The sequence below is a fragment of the Calonectris borealis genome, chromosome 2 (genome assembly GCF_964195595.1).
Source record: "Calonectris borealis chromosome 2, bCalBor7.hap1.2, whole genome shotgun sequence".
Lineage (NCBI taxonomy): Eukaryota > Metazoa > Chordata > Aves > Procellariiformes > Procellariidae > Calonectris > Calonectris borealis.
In genome coordinates, this window is record NC_134313.1 from 160,380,333 (window position 1) to 160,404,516 (window position 24,184).

The 24,184-nt window shown below is 38.8% G+C and overlaps 1 protein-coding gene across 1 annotated transcript in view; it reads left to right on the forward strand.

Annotated features, from left to right (window-relative positions):
• The window catches only part of NCAPG2 (non-SMC condensin II complex subunit G2), a 58,612-nt gene extending 35,329 nt beyond the window's left edge, over nt 1-23,283 (forward strand). Inside the window, exons 16-28 of the mRNA XM_075144118.1 lie at nt 383-556; nt 2,302-2,372; nt 2,642-2,795; nt 2,975-3,148; nt 3,643-3,759; nt 3,869-4,012; nt 5,583-5,682; nt 6,382-6,566; nt 7,335-7,478; nt 9,945-10,048; nt 16,834-16,931; nt 17,342-17,444; nt 23,052-23,283. Coding sequence (XP_075000219.1) covers nt 383-556; nt 2,302-2,372; nt 2,642-2,795; nt 2,975-3,148; nt 3,643-3,759; nt 3,869-4,012; nt 5,583-5,682; nt 6,382-6,566; nt 7,335-7,478; nt 9,945-10,048; nt 16,834-16,931; nt 17,342-17,444; nt 23,052-23,103 — 1,620 coding nt within the window. The 3' untranslated portion in view covers nt 23,104-23,283. The remainder of the gene's footprint in view (nt 1-382; nt 557-2,301; nt 2,373-2,641; nt 2,796-2,974; nt 3,149-3,642; nt 3,760-3,868; nt 4,013-5,582; nt 5,683-6,381; nt 6,567-7,334; nt 7,479-9,944; nt 10,049-16,833; nt 16,932-17,341; nt 17,445-23,051) is intronic.
• Nucleotides 23,284-24,184: the final 901 nt, after the last annotated feature.

Here is a 24,184-nt window from a genome sequence, read left to right on the forward strand (position 1 = left end):
AGGAAAGCACTTGGGCATCTGTGGAATTAGAAGGGGAGAACTGCCATTATGGTGTTTTCTGCGATAGCAGAAATTTGGTGAAATAGCTAGAATAAGATAGAAGAAATATGAAGCATATTTTAAAGGAATACTTCCCTAATTCCAGTACTAATTATAAATTGGTTTGATTCTGCAATTAAATTATTCAAAAAATTAACGTCACAAGACAACTCAAGTTATATATATAGAGTAAGAATGAATTGTGGAGTTCATGTTCTACAATAAACACAATGCCTTTGTGAAATTAATAGAAGGATTTTCAGGGTTTTTTTAAACCTTATTTTAACCTAAATTTATATTTGAGAATATAATAGGTAATAACATCTAAGTGTTTGCATTTCAGGTGTTGAATAATGTGTTGTCAATAAATGATGTGGCCAGCATGGCAAGTTTATTGGAGATTACTGTAATTCTCTGGAGAAGTATTCACAAAGCACTAGATCACAATGAAGATGCCAAAGATTACACTATCAGAAAATTTGCTTCTGTACTTCCTGAATATTTTAAAGTATTTAAGGTAAAGAAAGCCTAGATTTTCCTGTAAGTGCTTGGTATTTTCTTCAGATGCTTTCATGTGTTATGTCTTTTACCTATTTTCATGGCATTAAGTATTCTTTTTCATTGTTGCTATAAACCATAAACAATAGCAAGTTTCTTGGAATTCCACAAATGCGTAGAAGCTATTCTCCAATTGCAATATCTGATTGATGAACCATTATCTAAGTAGTCAACACAGAAATACTTATGCGATAAATTGCTCTCCTTGTAATGTTTTTGTAGGATTCCATTCTTTTGAATGTTTTTGGAACTTTTGGAAATCAGTAAGAAAAAATATGCCATTGCAGAATAAATACTCATTGTAAGATGAGAGGCCACATGTTTTTCTACCCGCTCCCCCCCAAACCCTTCCACCACCACCTAGTGGAACAGACCGCTGAAGCAACTGAGGCTCCTTTTTCACTCTCTTGTGTTTGGTCTCTGCTAATTTGATTCTACTCTCTAATGATCTTTTGATGCACTTATTTATTGCTTGGGTTTGATATAAGCAATTAATTAAAATCAGTCATTTTCATATTTTCCGTCTCCTTGATCTGTTTAATTTTTCTAGTGTTATTCTTCAGGATGCTGTCCTTTGATAGTGGCTAATAGTATCTGCTGCACCCTGTAGTGCATTTGGAAGGATTATCTACTGGATGTCTTTTTTTTGTTTATGGCTTCTATGCTGAAGTATACTGAGTTATGCTGGCTGTTATTTCAAGTTTACTTTAGATAATCAGGGAGTGGAAAGCAATTCATTGCTACATAATATTCTGCAGCACAGATAAACCAAAATGCTCTCTCTACCCTGAAAGCATTTGGAAGTTGTCAAAGACATTCCAAATCTTTTTTGGTAGAGGATGTACCATCCCTCCTGAAAGGTTCTGGTGAGCAGACAAGATATCCAGCTTTAGCAAGCAACCTCTTCGACTTTGATATTCTTACTGTGAGTAAGCAGCTTGGATCTAAAAAGACCTGTCATCAGAGGTTTAGTTTCCAAAAGACTACGGATTGAAGTAGCATGTCTCTTTCCTGAAAAGCTACAAATACATTTTTAAACGTTCTTTTAAAATGATCTGTAAAAGGTTTTAGCTCTTCAAATGTCTAAGTAGGTAATAATTTCATTTGATTGTATTCATGAAGCTTGGACATACAGATATACTACTTTTGAAGAGTCTTTCACATAGATTTGTTTCTCTATGATCCAAGTGAGACTGTGTCACGGTCTAGACCTTGTATTATGATGTGTTGTAATGACTTGTAGTGCATTTTACATTACCATTGTTATGTAAGTACCCTTTCCTTTAGAGTCTTTTTTAATAAATTTCTGATGTGGATTCATTTAAGGTACTAGTTACTTGAGAGGATTAGATGGTGTCATGATTGTGCAATTAAATATTAACCTCTACTAGAAGAAGTATAAGCTAGAGCTGTTATTTCTTTTGCGATGGTTATTAATCTAACAGAGCCATAATTATTCATGGTAGTTGTTCTGATAGTTTGTCAGAAAGCTGAATGATAAGATAATTGATAATTGACCTCTGAAAATAGGAATCGGAAGTTTCAGATTGCAAGCCACATGCTATGAGCTTCTTTCAGTTCCATTTCTAGTGAAAAAAGGGAAATCCTTAATCTGAGATCATTTAATCATACTTTTTCAGTACTCTCTTTAGTTTTGTGTGCATCTGTATATGTACATCATACAGTGTACTTTTTTTATCCTAGGATGAGCGTTGCATGACTCCATTGGTTATTCTGGCATCCTTTATGCCCCCTGCTGCTATTCCTACATTCAGGTACTATTTTTAAATCCAAAATATGAATGACAAGAAATCTCTTGTTGACTGTATTTGTTAATTTTTCACAACTTGACATATTAAAAGGCCATTTGCATAAATTAATGCACTAAACAAATTCAATAAGTTAGTAAAATCTGTGAGGTGCAAATATGCCTTTGAGCCATTGGTGAATCTTTTTGGTATTATACTGGTTGATTTTCTTTGAATTATTTCTGCGCTGGATGTAAAGCTAATGCATCTCTTTTTTTTGTTTGTTTTCTTTTAAGCTGTGGTGTGATCTCCAGACTCAGAAATATTGACAATGGAGCTGACCAAAGCAAATATTCTACCCTGATAGACTGCATGTGTCGCTGGGGTCAAGTGGGACATATTATGGAATTAGCCTGTGATTGGTTGTCTGATACGCTAACCCCTAGAAAGGTGTGCACATGCATACGTCAAAGAATTAAGGAATTGCTGGATTACATAAAGACATCATGCTTTTTTTTTTTTTAATAATAGAAGAAGCCTCTTTAATGCCATATTATTCTGCTTTGGAATTAGTTGTGAAGTAAGATGCTAACAGTATTGTACTGGTTTTGTGCTTTCTTCTCATTTAGAGTATTAAAACATCTGAACGACGAGTACGTATCCATGTAACACATGAATCGAAGCCAGAATTAGCAATTGATTACATTGAATATTTATTGACTCATCCTGTTAATCGTGGTTGCCTACTCTCTGTTCCTAAAAAGAAACTGAAGAAGCTTTTGAAAATTCTCAGTGCTGCGAAGGTAGTATTCTCCTTACCATAAACAGTGCTTATAAAAGAATGCTTAACATCATATATTGCCTGAACCAAATTAAAGGCCTGCAAGAATAAATAAATAAGATTCATGATCTCGTCTTCCCCTCTATAAAAAGGTTCTCCTTTTGATTTGTACTTCAAACAAATATTCAAAACTAGAAGTATATTAGTTCAGAATTGTTTATAAATGGCAGATTTTAACCAGCTTGTCATTTTTAGGTGTCTCAAAATTTTTGTGATCTAGCGTTGAGCATTTTTAAGGGACCTGACTTTTGGAATGTACATGTAAGGAATAGTCTGAAAATCAGATACAGCATTGCAAAATGAAAGTAATTGAAAATATGCCTATTGGTTTTTGGGGGTTTGGTTTTTTTTTGTGTTGGGGTTGGTTTTTTTCAAATCTTTTTTTTAAAGCTGTTGAGAAAAGAAACATTTGAAAGGATTTTCTGGAAAATATAAATGTAAACCTTGATATTTCAGGAGGTTCTTGGCTCGATTCTGAAAGCAAATGATGGAGGTTCTGGTAGCTGCAATCAAGCAACTGGCCTGAGAGCCTTCAGCCTCTTTTGCAGGTTGAGTATTCATCTTCAGAACAAGGTATGGTTATAACTTTTCAGCATAAGCTGGAGTTACAGCTGACAGTATAAGGAAATTCCAAAAGAATTGGAAAGACAATTGGTAAACTACTTCTAATTTTTTTTTCCAGTTTTCTGAAGAAGGAAAAGATTACCTCTCACTTCTGAAGGAGACAGGTGCTTGGATAGAAAGTCAAGTTGTACCTTTTATACTAGCAAGTGATCAAGAGGATGGCGTTTCAAAACACAATAATGTTTCTGAATTAATTATCCAGGTTAGAGGTGTCTTACAACATAAATCAAACTGCTACCAATCTGAAAAGCCATATATGTTGCAATTGTATACTGACAAACATAGTGCACTGGAGTTTTTGGAGCCCAGCAAGTGAATGAGCTAATGAAATACAGTCCTGATTGTTCTGAGGTTACGGTTTTTCGCTTTTGCTATTCCTTTGATTGCTTAAAATCACACACTTTTTTTTTAAATTGCTTTGAGTTTAGCTATAACCTTTATATTCTATAAATGTAAAAATACATAAATATATTTGTACGTACCCTAGCAATTAAATCAAGTAGTTGGAGTCAACAATACCTTGTTGTTATCTAGACTTTTTTCACCTATCAGTGCATAATATATATTCTTATCATATCTGTTGAAGTGAAGATGAAACATATTTTATGTTTCACACTTGTGAAAATGCCCACTCAATAAATTTCTAGCACAGCAGGTGATGTAACCTGGGTGTCCCAAATTTTAGGTAATTCTTGTCCTCAGTCTCTCATCCCCCATTTTAAATAAAGGTCATGTTTATGCTGTTTATGAAAAGTGCATTAACATAAAGTTAAGATGTCACTGAATCTCAGTTCTGAAAAGGAGAAGAAAATTAGTTTGCTGAAAACAAGGGTATAGTTACGTGGTATGCTAGCACTTAATGCTTCTGTAGCACAGAAGGTCCTGGAAATGACATGGAGTCACTGCAGCTGCATACACTGGGTTGAACAGCACAATAAAGGATGACTTAGAGGACCAGGAAGGTGGTGTAATTATGAGAAAAGATTTAGATCTAATCATGTTTGCTTGCTTGCTTCCTCCCTTTCTTTGTTTCTTTCCTTTCTGCTTTCCCAAAAGAAATAGGTAAAATTATACCCTGGGGAATTCAGTATGCTTCATTCTAATGCTGAGTCCCATAGAACATAGCTTTGGAAGTCAGCAGAGAGGTAGGGTGTGAGTTACCTGGGAATTTAATAATGAGGAGGTCAGTCTTGTATTAAATCCTGCTGGTGCAGCCAAATGGCTTTTCGAAAGGTATAAAGAGATAGAAAACTCAAACAAGTGTTGTCGTAGTTCATGGTACAGATTTCTAGTGTGTTCTATACGCTGTTGTCTTCTCTCTGAATGAAAAATTTGGTATGCATATCATAACTCCTTTGTGGCTATTTTTCAAAAGTTTGGAGGCACAGAACTCAACCTTATAGAAAGACAAGACACAAAATAGGGAATCTTTACCAGCATTACCAGAATGTTTATGATCTATTTCCTAGGTTTGAATACAAAATTAAAATGAAACTTTATTGATAAGCAGTAAGATAGGCAGCTGTCACCTGACTAAAAAAGATAGAGGATTTACTGCCTTTTGAGAAACTGTTTACTGGAGGAAAGGGCAATGGAAGCATTTGGAGAACTGTTTGGAACTCCTGCTTTTCAAAGGTTGTGAACTGAGTAACTCCAAGTAGATTTACCAGCTTCCAAGGCAAATTGGCTAAGATTTCGTGGTTTTTAGGTTTTACTGAACTGTTACTTTATATAAATTTTGTTTCTCATATACTTTTGCATCTCTTTTCTAGGCCTACCTGACAGTATGTAAAGATGTCATAATGGTTGGCCTTGGAAATCTCACATTTCAAGCACACCTTTTAGATATGGCTCTTTCAGTTATACAAACAGGTACAATATTTTGTACTAAGAACAACATCTCCATACATACTTAGCTAACTTCTTATATTAGCAGAACTGTTGCTTTTAGGATTTTGGAGTCTGTTTCTCAAAAAAATGGTGTTTACTGTTTATGCTAGCTGGTACAAATAATATGGTCAAAAGTCACAGCAGCTTTTCAGAAAACAAGCAGAACAGTCACAGCAGCTTTTCAGAAAACAACCTAGAACCATGTCACTGTTGATAAATAATGTTTCCTCCTTGCTCTTAGATTCCAGTTATTGCTATATAATTCAGGGGGTTTTTTATATATACATAAAGTGATCTATATACAGAGAGATATATATCTTTCTATATATCAGTATGCCTTAGGAGGCAACATTGTAGCAGTATTTAAATTTGGCTCACATTTGGAAAGTTATGTCTACAGTACAGACAGAATTAGAGTTCAATTCCTGAAGAAATCTACAATTTTAATCCCTATGCTTCAAACATTGGAAGGAACACTGGATTTATACTTAAAATATTGATTGAACTGTATGAAAATTTCAGCTAAGAGTGCTCAGAAACTGAGCTAAATATATAACTAAATATATCGTCTACTTGTAAACTATAGCTATTTATGTTATATAACTGAGTTTCGTTCTAAGCTTCTACCTGGAGAATATCACGTTACAATTTTTATATTGTGGTATTTATCTCTTTCTCTAGAGAGAGGTGGCTTTTGTGCTCCAGTGTTACTGTGTGCTCTAAAGGAAATTATTGAAGCTTCTTTAACTCAGAATACTGAGACAGATGAAGTGGCAAATCTCTTCCATGCTGTACAGAGCGTCTTCCAGAAAGTTTTAGAATGTGTGGCACGTAGACTCAAGAAACAGCAGGAAGAAGGGATTCAGGTATCATGTTACACTTGAAATTGCTACCTAATGTGTAGGTGAATCCATACTTTTTATGCAAGTGTGTTACACTTAGACATTTTGAGGTTGTTATTTGAGTCAACATCTAATTAAATTTTCAGTTAAGTTTTCTAAGTTTCCTTGTTACCAATGTTAGTTTTTATCCATTGTTGGTGTCATCATGACAGAAAAACTAGTAAATTGGAGAGCAATGCATTCTGTTACCAATGATCCTGAACTACCCTAGTATTCATAGGTTATTCATCTTATCTGCAATTAAATGAACTTTCTCAATCCAGAGCAAAGAATTCGATTATATATATTATGATCTTGGGAGGGAGGAGAAATTGTCGTTATTTTATTTATTTCTTTCAGCCTGAATTATATCAGCTTCAAAATATGTACGATGACCTAAAGTTCTTCAAAACCTCTTATCTTTGCAGAAAAGTTAGCTTCTTGTATTTTATAGCAGACACTAGATAGTAGTGAGATGGGTGGATCACTCTGGAAAATTTGATGGTCTGCTTTTCAGGACTTCTGAAAAACATTCAGTTCTTTTTTGTTACAACCATTGTTTTGTTTATTTCTCTCAAATTTATAAGTAGACTTCCCAAACGTGTTGCTGATTCCCCCTCTGATCCCAGGTGACTAGAATACCTCAATAGCTTTCAAGGTGTGATCTGCACTTCTTCACAGAGAAGCTTGCTGGAATATTTCAATTATACTCAAGCAATCAGAAAAAACTGATCTGCTTTTCTTTGGTTTTAGTTGATTCACTCTATTCAGATGCCTCTTGGAGAATTCATACATGCAGTCCAGTGCTGGCACTCATCTTGCCCAGCAGTTCACCAAGGTGTGCTCTCTACTCTCCTGGCTGCAATAGTAGCAGAGATAAATTATGTGCTACAGAAGGTAAAGTTAATGCTGACTTTTTTTTTTTTTTTAGACCTTACTGCTTTTTAACTGTTATGTTGGAACGATAGAGCTATGTTCAGAAAGTGTGATCTTTGTACTGCAGATCAAGATTTTGTGTGTGTTGGCATGGAACAAACAAGAAATGTTATTTGCCATAATTTCATATTACGGTGCATCTCTCAGATTTCTGAATACAGCCGTGTAAGAACAGAGTTGTCCTGATACCCAGTTCACTATCTGCCTCTGACAGAAGAATTTAGAAATTAAGCAGTGTTGGAGCTTAACAACATGGTTTTTGAGATGTTCTCTGTATGTATATTTGTACTGGGTCTGGCTGGGAAGGAGTTAACTTTCTTCACAGCGGTCCCTATGGTGCTGTGGTTTGCATTTGTGGCTAAAACAGCATTGAGGGCACACCAGTTAGTTTTAGCTGTTGCTGAACAGCGCTTGCAGAGTGTTAAGGCTTTCTCTCTTTCCCTGCTCCCCAAAAAAGTAAGCAGGCTGTGGGTGGGCAAGAGGTTAAGAGAGGACACAGCCGAGACAGTTGACCCAAGGTGACCAAAGGCATATTCCATACCATACGATGTTGTGCTCAGCAATAAAAGCTCAGGGAAAGGATGAGGAAGGGAGGTTGTTCTAAACCTACCTCATTTTGTCTCACCCAGCATTAAGGAACTTAAGAAGTGAACCACTGATCTCTGAAAGATTCCAGTGCCCTATTCTTGGAACTGTCCCATAAGGTTCTGTAATCCTGTTCCAAAGCAGGCTGATGTCTTAGAATAGAATAGAATCGTAGAATCATACAGGTTGGAAAAGACCTATAAGATCATCGTGTCCAACCGTCAACCTAACACCACCATGCCCTCTACACCATGTTCCTAAGGGCCTCATCTACACGTCTTTTAAATACCTCCAGGGATGGTGATTCCACCACTTCCCTGGGCAGCCTGTTCCAAGGCCTGATCACTCTTTCAGTAAAGAAATTTTTCCTAATGTTCAATCTAAACCTCCCTTGGCGCAACTTGAGGCCATTTCCTCTTGTCCTATCGCTTGTTACTTGGGAGAAGAGACCAACACCCACCTCGCTACAACCTCCTTTCAGGTAGTTGTAGAGCGCGATGAGGTCTCCCCTCAACCTCCTCTTCTCCAGGCTAAACAACCCCAGTTCCCTCAGCCGCTCCTCATAAGACTTGTGCTCCAGGCCCTTCACCAGCTTCGTTGCCCTCCTCTGGACGCGCTCCAGCACCTCCATGTCCTTCTTGTAGTGAGGGGCCCAAAACTGAACACAGGATTCGAGGTGCGGCCTCACCAGTGCCGAGTACAGGGGCACGATCACCTCCCTACTCCTGTCTTGCTTGGCACTGATCACTTATGCATTCTCTGCTTCAATACAGATCCATTTTCATACCACATCTTTTTTTTGGTTCCTCTGTTTTTTGTTTAGAGGATTTCCAAATATCTGATCTCAGTTTCTTTGGAAAGTAAAGAAAGAAGCTCCAATACTGAAAAGAATATATAGAGAGAGGTTATCGTATGTGCTAAAAGTCCAAGGAACCACTACTGTCCTGGAAGGAGAAGGGTAACATTCCCAATGTGTGTTCCTAATGCATGTAGTGTTAGGAGCAAATATGGCTAGTAAGATTGGAAGCTTTGGGAGCTAACAAGGAAGAGCAGAGGTTCTTTTACAGAGGCTGTACTCTTACTGTGGTTGCTAGATATGTCAGAGCAATAAACGGTTGCCAGAAACTACCGAGTACAACAGAGCTGCTTCTAAGATTCTGTGTTACAGAAGGAACTGAAACAATACCAGAGATTTACCTGCAAATATTAATGTATCAGCTGAGGGACTGTGGGATGAGAGCATGCTCTTTACAAATGCTGCAGAGTAAAAGTTTATGGTCTTGAATGATACTGCAGATTCATACTATAGATTATGAATGTTCATTGCAGTAAGTCATAGCTGAGCTGGGGTTTTCCCTGCCCCTAGGTTATTGTACTAGTAAATCAAAATTCAGTTCTAACTAAATACTTGCCATGCTATTCAGAACTTGATACCAAAAAGCACTGACACAGGGAATCAGGAAATCACTGTTACCTAAGTTATTTTTAGAAATTATGTATGCACACTTAAACTTGGAGACACAAAGGATACTCATTTGTGTTTAGCAGGCTGTGCCTTTATAAATAGTGACCAACAATGTACTTAAATTAAACTTCTATTTTGCCTTGGTACAAATACTGTTTATTTGTTTTAGTTTTAGCCTTTCTAATTTAAATTTGTTTTGTTTATTTGGACACAACACAACTGGATTAAGGCTATTTAAAGAACACGTGAATCTTTCTTCTAATTATTTAAAGATAGGTCTTGGTTAGTGTAATTGTTGAAATATGGATTTTCTTTCATGTTTTCTGCATACATATATTTCTTTATCTACAACAGCTGTTGACATTTTTCTTTTTTAGGCTTCCAGTGAAAAAGACTTAACTATACCAAAGACTATTTCAGACCTTCCTCCTCTTTCAAGCAGTTTAATGGCCATAGTTATGAAGTCAGTTAATGTTGTCAGGTAAATGTTTCTACATTAATTTGTCCAAGGTTGTTGCTAATGTAGAATGGCTTATATGTTGTCAATAACGTTTTAATTTCTAAAGTCAAATAAGTTTTGAGGAACTAGATGTTTACTAAATTTACCTGCACTACTTCATAATCCCTTTCCCTTGATATATTGCCTGTAGGTATTGATTGGAGGGGTTGGTTCCGTTTTTTTACTGCTTCTAAGAGCACTTCTTATTTACAAGACTGTTCATCTAAATGAGTTCTTTAATCACACATCTTGGCTTGCTTCTTTCATAAGATGCTTATAAACATTAGTCCCCTCAATATAGAGGTATTTAGATGAGATAAAATATTTACCAGAATCATAGAATCATTGAGGTTGGAAAAGACCTCTAAGATCATCGTGTCCAACCGTCAACCCAACACACCATGTCCACTAAACCATGTCCCTAAGTGCCTCATCTACACGTCTTTTAAATACTTCCAGGGATGGTGACTCCACCACTTCCCTGGGCAGCCTGTTCCAAGGCCTGACCACTCTTTCAGTAAAGAAATTTCTCCTAATGTCCAATCTAAACCTCCCTTGACGCAACTTGAGGCCATTTCCTCTTGTCCTATCGCTTGTTACTTGGGAGAAGAGACCAACCCCCACCTCGCTACAACCTCCCTTCAGGTAGTTGTAGAGCGCGATGAGGTCTCCCCTCAGCCTCCTCTTCTCCAGGCTAAACAACCCCAGTTCCCTCAGCCGCTCCTCATAAGACTTGTTCTCCAGACCCTTCACCAGCTTCGTTGCCCTTCTCTGGACACGCTCCAGCACCTCCATGTCCTTCTTGTAGTGAGGGGCCCAAAACTGAACACAGTATTTGAGGTGCGGCCTCACCAGTGCCGAGTACAGGGGCACGATCACCTCCCTGCTCCTGCTGGCCACACTATTCCTAATATAGGCCAGGATGCCGTTGGCCTTCTTGGCCACCTGAGCACACTGCTGGCTCATGTTCAGCCGGCTGTCAACCAGCACCCCCAGGTCCTTTTCCTCCGGGCAGCTTTCCAGCCACTCTTCCCCAAGCCTGTAGCGTTGCCTGGGGTTGTTGTGGCTGAAGTGCAGGACCCGGCACTTGGCCTTGTTGAACCTCATACAGTTGGCCTCGGCCCATCGATCCAGCCTGTCCAGGTCCCTCTGCAGAGCCTTCCTACCCTCCAGCAGATCAACACTCCCGCCCAGCTTGGTGTCGTCTGTAAACTTACTGAGGGAGCACTCGATCCCCTCGTCCAGATCATTGATAAAGGTATTGAACAGGACCGGCCCCAGTAGTGAGCCCTGGGGAACACCGCTCGTGACCGGCCGGAAGTAGCATTAATCCTTTAATTGAATGTCTGCAATGAGGTGACAAATGTACTATAGCTATATTAAAATCACCAAATTCAAAATAGTTTTAAAGTATCGGAGTCCTAAAAGCTCCCAAAAGTAGAGTTACATCATTTTTTTTTTTTAATACTTAAACTGTTTTTTTTTATTTGCTATTTTTAGTGAGTACCCTGAATATCTTCTAAAATTGTCACAAGTGAATTTCATTATCTTCCTTTGCTTAGTTTGTTCATATTCAGTTTTTCTTTACATGACTATACACACTAGAGTTATTTTGAATGATCAAGGAGCTAATGTGTATTCCTTAGAAGACCTATCATTCTCCATGACTTATCACAACTAACTCCTATTCTTAACTTCCTCATCTGACAGGCATTGAGTATCCCTGTCTCTGCTGTCATGAGATTTTTTTTCTTACCAATCCTTCCCTAGTTCTAGTTGAACTTGCAAAACAAACGACTCCAGAGAGTCCAGCAATAGGTTTCCTAATCCAAATCTTGTTCTTCTGTGAGGCAGCAGCTGTCCATCAAGTTGCTCTCTTTTAGTGAAACACAATTATTTTACACAGCTCTTTTGAAAAGAGACGCAGAAATTCAATGAATTCCTCTGAAACTTTTTCTTGTAGTGGTCAAGGAGAATCTTTTCCATTCTTGACAGAGAAAACTGCTAGTTTGGACCAGATTGTTTCTATGAGTACTTTGATAAACATGTATCTGTCTTCTAGTATTTATCTTTTTAGTGCAAAGAAGATCTAAGTCAGGAGGGATAGGCGAGGAAGGAGAGGCAGTGGGGTAGCCCTGTATGTTAGAGAGTGCTTTGACTGTCTAGAGCTCAATGATAGTGATGACAAGGTCGAGTGCTTGTGGGTAAGGATGAGGGGGAAGGCCAACAAGGCAGATATCCTGCTGGGAGTCTGTTATAGACCACCTAGCCAGGACGAGGAGGCAGACGAAATATTTTACAAGAGGCTGGCAGAAGTCTCACAGTCGCTAGCCCTTGTTCTCGTGGGGGACTTCAACCTTCCGGACGTCTGCTGGAAATACCACACGGCAGAGAGGAAGCAGTCGAGGAGGTTCCTGGAGTGTGTGGAGCATAACTTCCTGACGCAGCTGGTAAGCGAGCCCACTAGGGGAGGTGCCTTGACCTGCTGTTCACAAACAGAGAAGGACTGGTGGGAGATGTGGTAGTCACAGGCCAGCTTGGGCTTAGCGACCATGAAATGATAGAATTCTCGATACGTGGTGAAGTAAGGAGGGGGGCCAGCAAAACCGCTACCATGGACTTCCGGAGGGCGGACTTTGGCCTGCTCAGGACACTGGTCGAGAGAGCCCCTTGGGAGACAGTCCTGAAGGGCAAAGGGGTCCAGGAAGGCTGGACGTTCTTCAGGAAGGAAGTCTTAAAGGCGCAGGAGCGGGCTGTCCCCATGTTCCGTAAGAAGAACGGGTGGGGAAGACGACCGGCCTGGCTGAACGGGGAGCTCTGGCTGGGACGCAGGAAAAAAAGGAGAGTTTATCACTTGTGGAAGTAGGGGCAGGCAACTCAGGAAGAGTACAGGGATCTCGTTAGGTCGTGCAGAGAGGAAATTAGAAAGGCAAAAGCCCGGCTAGAACTCAACCTGGCCACTGTTGTGAGAGACAACAAAAAATGCTTTTACAAGTATATTAATGACAAAAGGAGAGCCAAGGAGAATCTCCATCCTCTATTGGATGCCGGGGGGAACGTTGCCACCAAGGATGAGGATAAGGCTGAGGTACTCAACGCCTTCTTTGCCTCAGTCTTTAGTAGTCAGAGCAGTTATCCTCAGGGTACTCAGCCCCCTGAGCTGGAAGTCAGGTACGGCGAGCAGGATAAACCCCCCGTAATCCAAGAGGAAGAAGTTAATGACCTGCTATGCCATCTGGACGTTCACAAGTCTATGGGGCCGGATGGGATCCACCCGAGGGTACTGAGGGAGCTGGCGGAGGAGCTTGCCAAGCCACTCTCCATCATTTAGCAGCAGTCCTGGTTAACTGGGGAGGTCCCGGACGACTGGAGGCTTGCCAATGTGACGCCCATTTACAAGAAAGGCTGGAAGGAGGATCCGGGGAACTACAGGCCGGTCAGCCTGACCTCGGTGCCGGGGAAGATTATGGAGCGGTTCATTTTGAGGGCGCTCACGAGCCATGTCCGGGACAACCAGGGGATCAGGCACAACCAGCACGGGTTCATGGAAGGCAGATCCTGCTTGACCAACCCGATCTCCTTCTATGACCAGGTGACCCGCCTCGTGGATGAGGGAAAGGCTGTGGATGTGGTCTACCTGGACTTCAGTAAAGCCTTTGACACTGTTTCCCACAACATTCTCCTAGAGAAGCTGGCGGCTCACAGCTTAGACAGGTACACTCTTCACTGGGTAAAAAACTGGCTGGACGGCCGAGCCCAGAGAGTTGTGGTCAACGGAGTTAAATCCAGTTGGCAGCCAGTCACGAGCGGTGTTCCCCAGGGCTCACTACTGGGGCCGGTCCTGTTCAATACCTTTATCAATGATCTGGACGAGGGGATCGAGTGCTCCCTCAGTAAGTTTACAGACGACACCAAGCTGGGCGGGAGTGTTGATCTGCTGGAGGGTAGGAAGGCTCTGCAGAGGGACCTGGACAGGCTGGATCGATGGGCCGAGGCCAACTGTATGAGGTTCAACAAGGCCAAGTGCCGGGTCCTGCACTTCAGCCACAACAACCCCAGGCAACGCTACAGGCTTGGGGAAGAGTGGCTGGAAAGCTGCCCGGAGGAAAAGGACCTGGGGGTGCTGGTTGACAGCCGGCTGAACATGAGCCAGCAGTGTGCTCAGGTGGCCAAGAAGACCAACGGCATCCTGGCCTGTATCGGAAATAGTGTGGCCAGCAGGAGCAGGGAGGTGATCGTGCCCCTGTACTCGGCACTGGTGAGGCCGCACCTCGAATCCTGTGTTCAGTTTTGGGCCCCTCACTACAAGAAGGACATGGAGGTGCTGGAGCGTGTCCAGAGAAGGGCAACGAAGCTGGTGAAGGGCCTGGAGCACAAGTCTTATGAGGAGCGGCTGAGGGAGCTGGGGTTGTTTAGCCTGGAGAAGAGGAGGCTGAGGGGAGACCTCACTGCGCTCTACAACTACCTGAAAGGAGGTTGTAGCGAGGTGGGTGTTGGTCTCTTCTCCCAAGTAACAAGCGATAGGACGAGAGGAAATGGCCTCAAGTTGCGTCAAGGGAGGTTTAGACTGGACATTAGGAGAAATTTCTTTACTGAAAGAGTGGTCAGGCCTTGGAACAGGCTGCCCAGGGAAGTGGTTGAGTCCCCATCCCTGGAAGTATTTAAAAGATGTGCAGATGAGGTGCTTAGGGACATGGTGTAGTGGACATGGTGGTGTTGGGTTGACGGTTGGACACGATGATCTTAGAGGTCTTTTCCAACCTTAATGATTCTATGATTCTATGATTCTAGGAGATAATTTACTTCTGGTTCCACTGGTGCCTCAGGACTGAGACTACTTTTAAGGCTGTTTTCTTTTATTCATCTATATTGACAGGCCATAATCGGAGTCCAGTAGTAAATCATTCAATATCTCAGAAATTGTCATCTTTCCATACCAATGCGAAAGCCTTTGACATTACAGAATCTGATTCAAGCTTCTGTTCTGTGAACACACAATCATCTTGCATCAGCTTCTGCAGTGTCTATTACGTTTTCAGTTAGTAATTAGTCAATCTCTGGCACTGAATTCCAGTCCTCATACCAGTGATAATACTGAGTGACTTGGCGATATCTGACCAATTGTGTGAGTATCCTTTCCTTTAGTAGGGAACTATCTGTATAGGAACCAATTACTTATCTCTTTTACTCATATGTGTTTGTAAATAGTGTATCGTTCTGTTCTATTTTATCTTTGCCTGCAGACTCCTGTGACCCTTGTTGAGAGGGAGGTGGGGAAAGGCACCTTCATTGAGTCTGCAGTGAGTCTTATTACAGGTTAATAAAATTACAGTGTTCCTTCATGGAACTAAAGAGTGTGCTTACTGACCTAAACAGTGATAACAATAAAGTCAAAACTCTGATCGGAATACTGTCAGTTAGCAATTTAAGAGCAATATTAAATGGAATTGATACTTGGTCAGATTAGTCCACAATGATATAATAAAACCAATGCAATGCATGAGTGATTTCATAATACTTATTTCAGAAACTAGAGAGGTTTCATCTTTTTGAGCTTCTACAAAGCTTATTTACTGAATCACTAGTGGAGGTTCGTTCTTTTCTTAACCGCATACTTCATTTTGATATCTCAGCATGATAAAAGCCTGAAGAACAATTAAAGTTGGAACTGAATATTTATGATGTTCACTTTTGGTAACAGATAATAATATTACCAAAGGTATTTTGAAATATTTTAGGGAAAGTTAGTGTAACATCTAATGCTCTCAGTTTCCCCTTCAGTTCTTCACAGAGCATTTAGTTTTGTGCTCTGAGGAGTATGAGGATTACAGATCTTGTCATTCTCCTGCTTTATCCCTCTTGTTCTTCTATTTTTCTCTGTTTTTGAGAATTGCTTCTGAGTTAAATTTGTTATTTTTACCATTAACACTATAATGACTAATTAGTGGTTTCATTCTGTAGTATTGCCTTATTCCATACTGCAGTTTAGTTTGGTTGCTAGACCTCTACCTTGACTCCCTTGTTTCATTTTTCTTAACTTATGTCCCAAAACACCTCTAAAGTTTGCTGGTTATAATATCATCTTTTCTAAAAGTGAGTCTCTTAAGATACATATAGAATTAGTATTTATCTCAGACTTTACAATAAACAGTTGTTTTGATTTTGTTAGTCCGTCCATAGTTTCAATATCTAAAATGTAGTTTGGAAGTGTTTTGGGGCTATATTTAAATATAAACATTCTTCACTGTTTTGTAATTGGAAACCCATAATTTTCATGAGATATGCATTTTAGACCAAAGTGTTAATTAAACTTCAGTTTCTAATCAGGCTACAAGTAGTTTTAAGGGCATGAGTAATTACTAACAAACGATTGGAGTCATATAATGTATTTTTTTAACTCCAGTAGAAATTGAAGTTAGAAATTTCAATACAAATTACAAAAGTTAGATTCAAGTAGAACCAGTAGTTTTTTCACAGATTGACTTTCCCAATATAGTCCACGAGCTCTTCATTTGTCTTAACAGCTGCTTATTCTGTGTACAAACTTTTTTATTTTCTTCCCAAGCAATTTACCGTTCTGCTAACTCAGATATTCTCAGTTCCAGAAGCAGCATGTAGTCTTCAATTACCCAATAACCACTGCTTTGTCCTGCATGGTATCTTTGAAGCTATGGTGGCAGGGTTGCATAATCACAAACTTGTTGTGTTCAGTTCTATTTTGAAAGAAACATGATTTATAACGTATTTTTGCTTTATTTTTTCCTTAGGTCATTTTTAAATGGATTAGTGGAATGCATTCTCTCTGAAGAAATTGAAGGGATTTTTAGTCTGACAGCTACTGTCTGCATTGTGATTATAATTAAAGGTCAGTGAAACCTTTTTTGTCCATTTTTTTCTTTCTTTTTTTTATGTGCTACATTTTGAAAGCTGAGTTCTTATACAATTCAACAGGCAATTTTCCTCACCCTGTTAAGTTACCATTTTTCTACAGGATTTAAGGTTATATCACTTGTAAATTATGTTGTTAAGCTTTGGACTTTCAATCTTTGTGTAGTGAGTTTAAAAATACAACTGTCTGTACCATAGGGTCCATCTCTATATTCTGATTTGCTGATATACACAGTAATTAATCCAGGACAATGAAAAACTAATTTAATATCTAATCTTTCATTAAAGAATCTTTTATGTTAAAAAAATATTTGATGAAAATATGCAGGGGCTTTTTTTGATAAATCATTTTTGTCCAACTTTTCAACATAATCTTATTTCAAATAGGTAAGCACAAAACTTCACTGCTAAAGGATATTGCACCTGCCATTCAAAGGAAGCTGATAACATGCAAGGATGCTGCCACAGAAGAATCTAGCAGCACTGAAAGGTAAATGTGCTGTGGGAAATGAACACTAACCGCTCCTATACCCTCTCTGCAATAATTGGCTGTGTTTTGTACTTACATAATACAGTTAGAGCATTCTGAATGATAGCAAGGTTTAAAATAGTGGGTAAAAAAAATTGTGAGGTATTGAGCCCAGCACAGTATTAAATTTCCTGCCCATACATTTGCTGTGATTGCAATCTTTACATATTTAGTTTTTTTTTTTTTTCATTTAATTTGAATGTGTTAGGACTTGATCCTGTATATTGCAGGATTCAGTTCTGAAATTCAGTTCTGTTAGCGGCAGATGTAGAACAAAGCAAGTAGTCTATTTATTATTTCTTATTACTAGATTTTTCTCCCACATTTTGGTATTAGGCATATGAATCCATACCTATGCAAATGGTAAAAATTTAACTAAATATAACAGTGACTTTAAGACCTTTCCCCAGGTGATTTTATTTTGCTCTTTTTTGGGATTTCGGTGTCATATCTGGTCGACTTTTAGATTTTTTGGACAAGTTTCTTGAAAGTGATTGGCTACATTGTATTTGCAATCATTTATTTCAGACCTGCCTAAGATAGACAATCATGATGAATGCTTTATCCTTAAGTGTCTCAAACGTGCTTAAGTCTAAAAATTTGTTAACATTTGATTTCTACCTAGTTATTGAACTGCCCATGGAATTAGACAACATGAAAAGTAGGCATTAAAAAGCATAAACATAGAATATGAAGAAAACAGACTATGGTTATGGACATTCATCCAAAAATACTGAGAAAGTTATTAATGCAGCACAGTGGCCTGAACATGTGGAGGCCCTTGCAGTCTTTAATTCTTCAAATTGATGATTCTTACTGTTCAGTCAAACAAGGATGTAGAGTAGACAGACTTTAAATTTGAAAACAAAACAAAACAAAACCACTTTCATTTTACTCAAGTTTCTTGCATGGCCCTTCAGACCTAAGTACACTTCCACAGCACACTCTTCTGGTGGATCACCAGCTTCAGGCATGTTGTTCTCTGACCTTGTAATGACTAGACCTTTGGTGGCTGTGCTATGACTGAATTGGTGTCACTGATTTAAAGCCAATACTAAGGTTATGAGATGCTACTGTATGAAAAATAATGTAGTTTATCAAGGAGGCCACGTGGGCTATATCTCTTTCCTATTATGATACTTCAAATCCTTAGAGTTTGCACTTGAGTTGTATCAAGAAGCTCAACAGCCACACTAAGTGTTCTGGCAGGGGTAGAACTTTCAGAGGGCTGTACAGTAAATATCCATTTGCAGTTGGTTCAGAAGTGCAGAAGGTAAATTGGATTTTTCTAGGAAAAAAAAAAAAAGCCTGATATTCAGGACAATACAATAGAGTAGCTGTGTTGTTGCTAACAAAATATGCATTCATTCATTTAAATCTGCTATTATATCAGAGCCCAAAAGGTATTATGTATCTCTCTTTAAAGAGATATATCATCTTAAGAAATAGACCAGAAAGTTTTATGATATATATGAACCACTTCAGTTATGTACGATCAAAAAAGAGATTTATTTAAAAAAAAAAGGGGGGGGGAGGAAATCAGAACCAGTGCACCTTCACTTCCATTTCCTGTTTGACATTAAGTAAATAGAAAATAGAAATTTTGCTGTCAAGACTTTGAGTGGTTTCCACAGAGGACACTGTGCTCATAGAACATAAAATTGATAAAGAACCAAAAAATATCTTATTTAAAAAAAAAAATCACTACGTAATTGGATTTCTAAAACTTAGAGTGACTGCTTCTTGGGTAGATTGTTTTAATTAGTTGCTCGGCTGTGAACAAATTTCTTTTGATTGGGACCTAGCTTAGAAACAAAATCAAGCGGGGAAAAAAAAAGAAACCAAACAATTTTTTTCCCATGAAATCATTTAACATTGGGTTGCCAAGTGTTCTACTAGAATATTTTTAAAAATAATAACAATGATCTGAAAAAGAAAGGTGAGCAGCAGAGTATCATGATTCAGTTTGCACTTCTTTTAATCAAGACAGCAGAAAAGGCTGAGAAATTAAAGCAAATCTTAACATGATTAAATAAATAAGCACATTAAAATGAATAACTGCTGCCACTTGAGTGCACTACTGACTATAAATTTCAGTAAGAACACAGATAATTGCTTTATGAATCTATATGATAATCTGTGCCCAATGAACAGGGACAAATCAACCTAGAAGCTGGGGCAGATGAAGAGCATGAGATGCTACCCAGTGTTTTAATTTTGTGATATATGAATGGCTACCTTTGTATAATACAAAACCAAGAGATAGTTGCAGATAAGAGTAAAAGATTAGGAATATGAACATGATGATGGGAAGTATTTTTAACAAGAATCAGAATTGCAATATGATAACAAAATTTAGAAGCTATCACACAGCTTTGCAGAATTTGGGAGGATTCATATTTGTACAGGTATGTTGGGGATTTTTCCTCTCCAGAGGGAGAAAGAATTCATGCTGAAAAAAGGTTAGGAGGAAGTTCTTCGATGGTTAGGTTTTGCTTGACTAATTTAAAGCGTGTTTGCACTTTCTCAGATAGACATAATGTTGGATCAGGCTGGGCCTCTAGTGTCTTCTGACATGCCTTTTGTAGTGCTCTGGTACTAGTGTGCTAATGTATATCTAAAATGTGATTATATACAGTCTGAAATGTGCCGCGTTGTTTGTAAACTATTTTATCATCCTACTCTGCTTACCAAACCCCAAAATTTTAGTTATGGTATGCTGCAAGCTAGATCTCTGATCATTACTTTGAGCACAATCTTATAACACACAGTGCGGCACTGATGCATGCTAAAATATATTGCGGGTTTTTTAACTCATACCTAATAGTATTATTACTTTTTGCTTCTGAATGCATTATCTCATAATAACTCCTTGAGGGATTATTTTATTTAATACCCAGGTATACCAGGAAATAGTGACATTCTTTAATTTCCCAAGAGATTTGGCATTCTGTGCCAGCATCTTAAATTTAGACTTAGAAGTAATCTATTACATATTAGCAAAGAAAGGAAAAAGAAAAAATGCTGCCTGGTGTAGTAATTAAAGTGCTGCCCTTAAACAAGGAATTGTTGCACTAATTCAGAAGCAAAACTTTTCACTGTAATTTAGTCTTCCCTCTTCAGCTGAGTTAGCAGTTTAAGATGGCCCTGTGGGTCTATTATATTAAAAATGCTGTTCAGTGCACTTCAAAATTCTGGACAACATATTGTATATTGAGAGAATTTCCTCAAGAGTAATGGCACACACATTAGTTTAGTTTATAAAATGCAAATATTTGTGCCTAGCAAGAAAAATGCGAATAAAGCTGTCAATGCAGTGATTTGGAAGCTAGAGAAAAATATTCCATGCTCTATAAAAACAACTGTGCTATAGAATAATACCTTTGACTTAATATTTTGTATTTACTTTAATTAGCATTTTGATATATGGGTATTAGAATTTAAATTTAGCTAATGGCTGTGCTGAAAGATACTTCTTTAATACAACCATTTAGCTAGCTTCCCAAACTCGTTATTGCACTCTCATTGCATCTGTAAATAATGATTCCTGAATTGTTTTGTAATATAACTTTGCGTATGACTTGTCTGCCACCTATCTAAAAGTTCACTAGAAAGGTACCTGGTAAAACTGACTTAAATTTGTCTGGGGAGGCGTACAGTTATTCTGAATGACGGCTTGTTGTCCAATGTGCTGCTGGTACATGGTCCAACATTACAGATCTATTGTTTTATTAGCCTTAAATTCTAACAAACTAAAATTTATACAAAGTAGCATTGTGTCTAAACCCACAGTACTTAACTAATTATACTAATTTTATAGTAGATTATAGTACTAGCTTATTTTGACAGTTGAGTTCCATCACGGCTTACAGGATATAGTGCTATATCCTGTATATATAGCACTATATCCAGACACACGCGTGGCGGTCAGAATTCAGGAAGCCCTAACATCCAAGATACTGCTACGAAAATGCAGTTGCCTCTTGTATTTCAGGTCTTGGTGTCTCATGATGAATGCCCTAACTCATCATGTTTAATGACTGACTAACCTTGCTTATTTGGGGCATCAGTCTAGGACTATGATAATAAAAATACAGAGAAAAAAAATGCTTGAGAAATACAGATGACAGAATCTTTTACAAAAGTAACGTGAAGGATAAAGTTTATAGTGGTTAACAGTGAAATAATGTTTTGACAGAAGACAAAAGTGCCCATTTTTATCTTTTGAGAGTATTTTAGAGCAGTGTTAGAGGAAGTTGCGTGAGAATGCAACTATGAAGGCTTGGTGAGTGACTACGTCAGGGAATGCAAGAAAATAGAAAGGGCCTGCCAAATGGAAATTTCAGAGCTGACCTTTGAGATTGTTTAAGGAGTAATCTGAGACAAAAGAGAGTCAGGAAGGGACTAAGATGGGTGTAATGCAGCTGAAGGAGGCAGCTGCTAATAAGGGTAAGATAGAAAGCTCAGGCTTGGAAAAAAATTGCCACAGGGGAGGAGAAAAATTATGAAGACTGAAGAATGAGGGAGAAAGGAAGAAAGCAAAAGAATGAAAAGTGCCCTTAGTAGGAGTTATCAGTAAAGGGTTTGACTATTTATGTTTGAAAAAAGACCAAAAATGCAGAAAAGACCAAAAATGAAGAAAACAAGTGGGTTCTTTAAATAGAAGATGAAATATTAGAAAATATGCTTGAATTGACATAGTAATTTAAACTGGCTTGCTGTAGATTAGACTATAGCTAGACTATAGCTAGAGATGATCAGCAGAAAAATGGAAAAACTGAAAGAAAAAAACCCAGCTATTTCAAAAGTAGTTCTGTAGTGATTGCTACAGAGGATCAAATCATGTTCACTGCTGAACCTGAGCCAGCAGTGTGCTCAGGTGGCCAAGAAGACCAACGGCATCCTGGCCTGTATCGGAAATAGTGTGGCCAGCAGGAGCAGGGAGGTGATCGTGCCCCTGTACTCGGCACTGGTGAGGCCGCACCTCGAATCCTGTGTTCAGTTTTGGGCCCCTCACTACAAGAAGGACATGGAGGTGCTGGAGCGTGTCCAGAGAAGGGCAACGAAGCTGGTGAAGGGCCTGGAGCACAAGTCTTATGAGGAGCGGCTGAGGGAACTGGGGTTGTTTAGCCTGGAGCAGAGGAGGCTGAGGGGAGACCTCATCGCGCTCTACAACTACCTGAAGGGAGGTTGTAGCGAGGTGGGTGTTGGTCTCTTCTCCCAAGTAACAAGCGATAGGACAAGAGGAAATGGCCTCAAGTTGCGCCAAGGGAGGTTTAGATTGGACATTAGGAGAAATTTCTTTACTGATAAAGAGTGGTCAGGCCTTGGAACAGGCTGCCCAGGGAAGTGGTTGAGTCCCCATCCCTGGAAGTATTTAAAAGACGTGTAGATGAGGCGCTTAGGGACATGGTTTAGTGGGCATGGTGGTGTTGGGTTGACGGTTGGACACGATGATCTTAGAGGTCTTTTCCAACCTCAGTGATTCTATGAAATAGTCAAGGATTGATTTAGCATTTAGCATTTAGCATATCTAACCCTGTTATGCATTGTTTTGTGCCATTTCAGAATCCTGTATGAATCATCTCTGAAAATTTTGGATGAATTTTTGAATCCTTGACCACACGGAAGATTTTGTCATGAAAATTAAAGGAAGGAAGATGTATTGTATTTTTAAAAATATTATCTTGTAAACTTATTAACAGTTAAAGTTTGTTTTCTGTTATTCTGTACATTTAAAGCTGGCAAAATGTATAAAAGTGTGTATAGAAATCATGTAATAGTAAAGATTTTTCAAACAGCTGCGAAGAGGTTCTTCTGCATAAAAATGTCTTATTTGGGAGGGATATAAAATCAGTATCTTTGTTTTTATAAAACAAATAATAATTGTATCTTATATACTTTGAGGTAGCACATAACCTCAGTCTCTGGGAAGACTATAGAGCATATTCCTAGAGGTTATGGAAATGAATTTCATTTCGGGACACGTGAAGGACAAAATGGTGATTGAGAATAGCTATCATGAATTCACCAGGGGCAAACTCTGCCTAACCAACCTGGTTTCTCTCCCTTTTGTGGAAGGAGAGCAGAGAATGTCATCTTCCCTGTCTTTAGCAAAGACTTTTATGCAGGCTTATATAGTATCCTTATAGCCAAATTGGAGAGAGGTGGACTTAGAAGGTGGATGAGAAACTGGCTGGACCATCAGACTTGAAGAATAATGATGCTACAAAGTCAGATTGAAAGCCGGTTACTAGTGGCATTCCTCGGGGCAGACCCTGTTGCCAATACTATTTAACGTTTTTATTAAAAGCTTGGGCAATGGGATGATGTGCAACCTCAGTCTGCTGGCAGATGACACCAACTTGGGAGAAATGGTTGATACACCGAGGGGTAGGGTTGTCCCATTCAATGGGATCCTGACAAGCTGGACTTAAGGATCATCAAATCTCATGATGTTCAACGAAGACACATGCTCTTCTACCCGTAATGGACTACTGTATACCAGCATAGGCAAGTGCAGAAGGGCGATCTTATTGCTGTCTTCACCTACCTGGATAAGGATTAAGAAAAGACTTTTCTCAGAGGTACACATGAAGAGAATATGAGGCAACAGAAACAACTTGCAGCAAGAGAAATTCTTGTTGGACACAAGAAAAAAAATGTTCATTATAAGAGTGAATTGAAACTGGAAATGGAAC